General features: G+C 34.5%; 1 protein-coding gene across 1 annotated transcript; it reads left to right on the top strand.

The window, feature by feature from the left end:
* The first annotated feature begins 991 nt into the window (after positions 1–991).
* On the top strand, positions 992–3,611 carry LOC136233128 (uncharacterized). Its single transcript, XM_066022708.1, has 3 exons — positions 992–1,758; positions 2,337–2,954; positions 3,293–3,611. The coding sequence occupies exons 2-3, from the start codon at positions 2,339–2,341 to the stop codon at positions 3,304–3,306; spliced, it is 630 nt and encodes a 209-aa protein (XP_065878780.1). The 5' UTR covers positions 992–1,758; positions 2,337–2,338; the 3' UTR covers positions 3,307–3,611.
* The last annotated feature ends 4,754 nt before the right edge of the window (positions 3,612–8,365 follow it).

Below are 8,365 nucleotides of genomic sequence, written 5' to 3'. Positions count from 1 at the left end.
TAATATAATTGGAAAATTTACACATTACACCACTTTTAGAGGCTGTATTTCGTCATTTAACTTCTCTCTTTTCTGTTTATATCATTTTTTAGAAATATATTTCCTCCCCTGTCCTTCTTCTACATTTTTTCTCATGTTATTTTCTTTTTCTTCTCTTCTCTTCCTCTCCTTGTTAGTGGCATTCTTTTATATTAAAATATGTTTATTGTTTTATTGATATCTTTTTATAAATGTTATGTTTATATTGATGCTATTTTATAAATGGATTCTAATATGATATTTTTTTAAAAATTATAGATCTATTTTGATATTCGATCTCTTTCTTTTATTGGACCATCATTTCGTTTCAACATCAATAACTTGAGTTTTCAAGTGTCGGGGTTTTGTGATTTTCTATGATAAGTTTGTCATCAAATTGGAGAAGAGGATTTCATGGTCTTCGGATTTGTCTTTTGGAGGAGATGATATGTAGAGAGAAGTCAGAGAAACAAGAAAGTAGAGAGAGCGGAGAATGTTTTTTTTACGAGAAGAAATATGTATTAAAGAAGACATTGTAGCCAAAAAATTACAGAACCAAGTTGGCTAGAAGCTGCCGAATACAAAATATATCAGTCAAACAAACATACTCGATCAAAAGGGCTTCCTTAGCTACACGATGAGCCACCCAATCAGGGGCGGATACAGGGGGGCCCTCCGGCCACCGGAAATACCATAGTATTAATGTATTTAGTATTAATGTAATTACACAAGTAGAATAGTAATTAGACATTGTAAATAACACTATAAATACATGTAAATAATATCATAATGAATAAGAGTGTTTTATTATATTTTACAATTGTCTCTCCTCATGGTATCAGAGCATTTTGTATACACTCCCACTTTTAATTTTTCAGTGGATCTATTATGTAATTTTACAAAATAGACTCCATTGAGAATCGGATACACAACAAACGGTTATCTCCTCATTTGTCTCTATGCGTATGTTGGAAAGAGCGATGTTGAAAATCGTTCTGCCTGTGGTTGCTGAGTCCACTGCATCTATCTCGTGATACATCCATCTGTTTCTGAAATCTTCGGTTTGAATTATAAATCTCCATAGTTTCTGCGTTTTTTTGTTGTGTCTGAATTTCGTTTTGCTGTTATATGATAACATCTTGATCGGTGCTCATCTTCTTTCAATCGATTCAATCGTTGTTATTTGCTTAATAGCTGTTTCATCTGTGTTACTTTCCGATCTGATTTCAATTTCTTGCACTCTTCTCTTTTTCCTATTTCCGATCTGAAGTTAAATTTCTCCATCGATGTCTCAGTTTTGGATTCTCTGGTTTTTGATCGCTTGATTCCTATTTGCTGTCTAGTTGTCGATCGATTTCTAGTTTTAAATCGACTGCTTTATCTCATCTTTTGGTTCCTAATTCCTGTTACGATTCCGATCGTCTTTTCTGGCTCTCTTATTTGATCAGTAATCCTCACTTTCTTTGGTTTTATCTTTGATCTGTTTTCATTTCTCTCTTCTATACTTTAACTGAAATGACAGAACCTGGATTTATTGACTTCGAAGTTTCTTCGGACTCTTCTCCATCTCCATCCGCCATGGCCAAATCACCAGCACCTCCACCATAGTTGTTTTTACCGAAATTAGATGTTACTGCTCCGGTTTCTCCAACAACCAGACGTATAACTTTCATTCAGCCACAAACAATGGATTCTCATTCACCAACTGGTGCTTTGCCGATGTCTCAATTGAACTCTAAGGTGCTATCTCCTACACCATTACATGATATGAATAACATGCGGTTTCGTGACAGAAATACTTCTAGACATCGGCCATCTTATGTTTAAGATGATCATACATACTCTCTACAGCTTACTGCAGCTGATAATCCTGGCACTGTGCTTGTTACAGTTCTTTTGAATGGTTCTAATTACGTCACTTGGAGGCGAGCTATGTTATTGGCTCTCTCCACTAAGGAGAAACTCGATTTTGTGCTTAGTGATGACTTCACTCCTAGCAAAACCTTATCAGACTTTCATAAATGGCAGCGGGCTGACTGCATGGTACTGTCCTAGAAATGCAATTTTTAAAGATCTAGCAGATGCTTTTGTGTTCTCTTCTTCTGCTAGGACACTATGGAAGGAACTTGAATAGCGTTTCGGAGGCTCCAATGGCCCTCTCCTTTACCAATTGAAAAGAGAGATTATTGGTTGTAGACAGGGAAATCTATCCATTGCACTATATTTTACTAAACTTAAACGTTTATGGGATGAGTTAGCCTACTTATGCCCTGTTTTTGTGTGTTCATGTGAAGCTTCTCACATCTGTACTTGTTTAGTTATGCAGAAGATGACTGAATCACATAATACAGATAAGCTAGTGCAATTTCTTATGGGCCTTCGCTCTGACTATTCTCATGTTATACATCAATTGCTGCTATTAGATCCTTTACCAAGTTTACACAAAGCTTATTCAATGTTGCAAAATGTTGAGAAACAAAGGGAGGTCAATTCTGATCATGTTCAATTGGAGATTGATGCTCTTGCTACAAAATCCTCTGTTCCTACTACATCTAGTAACTTACATGGTCAGAAAAGAGATTCAAGCAACAAGGCTGATAGGTTTTGTACTCATTGCAACAAGCCCGGTCACGAGAAGGATTCATGTTTCAAACTTTATGGGTTTCTTGAATGGTTTCAGGAGTTTAAAAAAAAGAAGAACAAGAACTCTAAGACTCGTGCTAATCATGTTTCAATTCTAGGCGATACACCTTTGGACGGATCTGACTCTGAAAATAAGGAAAACATGTCTTCTAACTATACCATGCCTCATGGCTTTGCCCAACTGGTTCAGACTGAAGGTCAAAGAGTTATGAAGAACAAAAATCCCTTATCATTTGGTGATGAATATCCAGCAAACTCCTCAATGCCTTTGGCAAACTTTTCAGGTTTTGCAGGTATATCTTCTAATTCACAATTAAATTCTACTATTGATCATTCCACTTATTCTTCCAAATCTACTTCTCCTGTTTGGATTATAGATACTAGAGCTACATCGTATATGTGTAATATGCTTAACATTTTTACTTCTATTACTTCTAATAATTGGGTTCATTTACCAGATGGATCCAAAAATAAAATTACACATGTTGGTTCTATTACCATAAATTCTGATTTTATACTTCAGAATGTTTTACATATCCCTGCTTTTACTCATAACTTGTTATCGGTTGGACGTTTAATACATGATTCTCATTTCGTTCTCCATTTTTTCCCTCATTTTTGCTTATTTCAGGCCCCTCGGTCTGATCATGCTGTTGTTGTCGGTTTCTTTCAAAGAGGCTTATACTACCTTACAGCTCAATCTTTTGATCCTACTACTATAGCCACTTATGTTTGTAATAAAGTTGACAATACTCCATCTATTTTTCCTACTTTACCAATTACTAATGTTGTTCATGACAGTGATTTTGTTTTTTTTTTGTGGCATCATCGACTAGGGCATGCTTCGACATCCAAGTTAGCACATATTTCCGTTGTTCCTCCTGTTTCACATACTATGTCATGTAATATTTGCCCTATGGCTAAACAACACTGTCTTTCATTTTCCTGTACTGACATATCAACTACTTTACCATTTCAATTGTTATATATGGACCTTTAGGGACCTTATAAATTAGCTACTCTTACGGGAGCTAAATATTTGCTGTCCATTGTTGATAATTACACATGTGCTACTTGGACTATTCTTTTAAGTGATAAAAGCCAAGTTTTTAATGCCATTAAGTCATTTATGGTCTTAATTGAAAATCAATTTAACACCAAAATTAAACAGATTCGGATCGATCACGGAACAGAGCTTCTTAATCACAATTGTCAAGTTTTTTTTTTCAAATCAAGGAATTTTTCATCAGAAATCAGCGGTTTATACCCCTCAATAAAATGGGATCGTTGAACGTAAACATAAACATTTACTTGAAATAACACGTGCATTATTATTTCACGCATCCCTTCCTAAAAAGTTTTGGGGTGAAGCACTTTCAACCGCTACTTATCTCATTAATCTACTACCAACTCCATTATTGGATTGGAAATCTCCTTATGAAAAATTACATGGCACAAAACCGAATTATTCTTTTCTTAAGGTTTTTGGTTATCATTGTTTTGTTTCTAATCTTCAACCATCCCGTGATAAATTGGATCCTCGAGCATTTCCTGGTATTTTTGTCGGTTATGCTTTAGATCATAAAGCGTATAAAATTTATAATCTTCAAACACATAAAATCAGTATCTCTCGTGATGTTGTGTTCAATGAAATTTTTTTCCACATGCTTCACCTCCTTCCAATTCAAAACCTATACAAATTGAATCTACCACATTTCCTGTTACCAATATTATACCTTGTATACCATCTAATATTACAACCATAACAACTCCGACTACCAATCCTTCCCCTACACCTATCAATTCATCACCCACTATTCCTGACACGGTGGATTGAGAAATCTGTTGCGGTTATTGTTGTTATTATTTTGGATTGAAGTCCAAATATGATTTTTATGATACAAAAGGGCTAATTGAAGCCAAATGATTTATGGTTATGAAATAATTTGAGTACGATATGATTTTATGATTTTATATCCATCGAGAGTTATCCGGATCAGTGGTTTTATATTTGAAGACCATGTTCAGTGAGGGACATGGCCTATGTACACAGTCTGAAGACCTATTGGGTATGGCAGCGAAGAATTGGGTAAGACCATATGGGATAGGCAATGTTAAGAGACGTCTCGACTATATATGTGGTTATGGATTGATACTTAAGGGGAGAAACTCGAGGATGGATACAATGTTTTAAGTTCATTTGGATTATGTTTTCGGTTATGATTGATTTTGATATAAGGTTTTACGTTTGATTGATTACGAGTTGGTTTGATAAAATATTTATTTGATTACAAGTTGGTTTGATAAAACATTCATTTGATTCTGAATTGGTTTGCTGAAACGTTTATTTGTTTTGATTCGTTTTGACAAGATAAAGGTTTTGGTTAAATCCCTTTATAAAGGTATATATGTAGCTATGTTAAGTAAAGTTAGTTTTTATAGCTGATAGTTTCTTACTGAGATTTTTGTCTCACGTTTTTAAATGTTTTAATGTTTTTAGGTGAGAAAGTACAGGATATAGAGAAGGTTACCGACCGGTTAGACGAGGTTTGGCAGTTGGCTACTTATTGTTAGAATTATGGTTAGAACTTTAGTATTTAATTGTAATATAATGATATTTGGTTAAATTGGAGACTCCTAAGTATTGATTATAATCTTTCTAATTCACGCCCGATGCCGATTGAGGTCGTTTAGGGTTGGGTGTGACAGTTCCTCCCATTGAGACCACCATTTTACCATCTGATGTATCTCCTCCTAATAATCATAATTCATCACCTTTTCCTTCACTACATGACAAATCTCTTACCTCTAATTGTCCATCTACTTCCTCTCCTTGTCTTTTATCTCCTCCTAATTCTACATCTATTCAACCCATTATTTCTCCTTCACAAAATTTGGAGCCACATAATTCTCCTACTCTTCCACGTCATTCTAACTTTGGAAGACCAATTAAAACCTCATTATGGCTTCAAGATTTTGATACAACTTCCCCTAATTCCTCTTCTCATGTTTCTTCTTCTCCTGTTTTAACTTTACCTCCATTTAGTCAATCACATTCTGCTTTTATTTCCACATTCAACACATCTATTGAACCTACCAGTTACAAACAGGCTGCTTCTAATCCATAATGGCTTCAAGCTATGGATGATGAATTAAAAGCATTAGAAGAAAATAATACTTGGGATATTACCTCTTTACCTCATGGAAAGAAAGCTATATTTCCACTCGTTGGATCTTTCGCATTAAACATAAACCTGATGGATCAATTGATCGATATAAAGCCCTTTTAGTGGCTCGTGGTTATAAACAAATCCAAGGTATTGATTATTTAGAGAGTTTTTCTCTGATAGCCAAAGTTGTCACCGTTCGATTCATGATTGCCATTGCTGCCGCCAAAGCTTGGCCCATTCATCAAATTGATATAAATAATGCCTATCTCCACGGTTTCGTGGATGAAGACATCTACCTCCATCCTCCAGATGGGTATCTAAAGGTTAAACCTGGCCAAGTATGTAAACTCCGTAAATCTCTCTACGGCCTTAAACAAATGGGTCGTCAATGGAATAAGGAGTTCACATCTCAGATTCTCGCTTTCGGTTTTACCCAAGCTTCTTGTGATCATTGCTTATTCACTTATACCTAAACGGATATTTTCATTGTACTTATCCTTTACGTTGATGATATACTCATTACCGGTAACTTCGAGGAGGTAATTTGTCACGTAAAAGATCACTTACATTCTCTTTTTACTATTAAGGATATTGGTCCTGCTAAATACTTCTTAGGGATTGAACTTGCTCGGGATAAAACGTGCATATTTTTATCCCAACAAAAATATATTTCCGACTTGCTTTCTGATACGGGTGTTAGACAAGGTGCCGAACGGCCTCTCCCGGGCGGACCGGGGGGTGGACACCTCATGGCGACGTAAGCGGTGATTGGCGCCGAACGCAACCAATCATGGAATCAAGCTGCTCGGTAGGATCGGAGCTCGGAGTATGGAAGAGTCGCCACCCACGAATGGGAAAATGAACACCGATCCCTTGCGGGAGACCGGTGAGGGTTCGGGAAACTTAGGTACGAGCCGAGAAGGCTAGCTCCTTTCCGAAGAAAGGCTACTAGGCACCCCGACATCGCCCGGTTATGAATCACCGGCCTCCTACTCAGCGTGTTAGGCGATAACGGACTAATCGCATATTTCTTTAAGTTTAAAATTCATTTGAAACCTTTTCTTTCTCGCTTTGAAAACCGTTTTGAGCATGTTATTAAAAGCCATCTTCGTAAAGAATCACTCATTTTGCATAAATTTAAAGTACATCGGAGAGAGAGGGGGAGAAGAAAGAATTAATTTATTCACAGCGTGATTCATGCTTTATACACTAACTCTTAACTAATCTCATTCCCCAAAACGAGTTTATTTACATGGTTCGTACCTTAATCGACGTTGGAACGATTTAGGTATGTTTTAAAACCCCATTAATTTACATGACATCGACTCGAATCGCCGTTGGAACGACTCGAGTGTTTGAAAATGTGGAATAAAAAAAACTTTAACTCCCAAAAAACGTGATTAGGAATACAAGTCCATTTATTTTGTACAAACCATTTAGTTAGGAAAACGATTCAAAACTCTATTATTTACCATGAAAACGATTTTAATTACAAGGTTCGCCTAATCCGTCGTTGGAACGGATTAAGGTTTTAAAACGTAATATTTTGGAAATGGTTTAAAATGACATAAACCTTTTATTTACACTTGAAGAATATCTAGAAAAACTTTTAGTTTAAATAAGCAAGTTAAACTCTCTTTTTGTGGTTTGTTTTCCCTTTTTTCACTCAATTGAACCTTACTTGAACATAATTACAACAATTAACAAATCAAGGTCCAATTTTACCCGATCAAATATATTTGAAATATAAACATATATATACAAAAATAAGATAGGAATATATATATACATAGTTTTATCTAAAAATAAGGATGTATTTATAGATGAAAATGTATAAGAAATGATATATGATATAATAAAGAAAATGGGAAAAAGAGTACTAAACCAAATACATTTTTATCCTAATTATAACTATGTAAAAATAACTAAAACTATACAAGTTTAAAAGAAAAGGAAAGTAATTTGGATCCCAAAATAATTTATGAATATATAGGAAACATCCCATCCTTAATAATGGCTAAATCCATTTAAATAAACCAAAAACTATATATACATATACAAATAATTCCATAAAACCAAAACAATGAAAATTATAATCGAATATACAAAGTAAGTAAGTATATAGATAATTATTGGATGAATGCCTCAAAAATAATTTTAACTAACATATTACTTAATTATACATATATATATATATATATATATATATATATAAGAGATTAAATATAAAAAAAGTTGAAGAAATGGGTTTAAAAGAGTATTTTCGAATTCCAGCAGATTACCGATGGAAAATCTGTTAATCTGCTGTTAGTGACAGAAAAGGCAGAATTACAGATTTAGTCCAACAGTTTCCAGATTTGTTCAAACACTTTAAATTAGATCTATTCTATCGTTTTGGATCTCCGAACTACCCAAATAGGATCATAGTCTATAACGGAGAATCCTAAAACGATATTTTATTTTAAAACGTTATTTCAAAATATTTTCAAAACTTATAATTACAACAATTTTTAATCCCGAACTACCTTTGAATC

This window comes from Euphorbia lathyris, chromosome 6, assembly GCF_963576675.1.
Source record: "Euphorbia lathyris chromosome 6, ddEupLath1.1, whole genome shotgun sequence".
Taxonomy (NCBI): domain Eukaryota; kingdom Viridiplantae; phylum Streptophyta; class Magnoliopsida; order Malpighiales; family Euphorbiaceae; genus Euphorbia; species Euphorbia lathyris.
This window is presented reverse-complemented; position numbering and strand designations above follow the sequence as displayed.

Coding starts and splice junctions, on each gene's coding strand:
- LOC136233128 (XM_066022708.1), top strand. CDS start 2,339: ATGCAGAAGATGACTGAATCACATAATACAGATAAGCTAGTGCAATTT.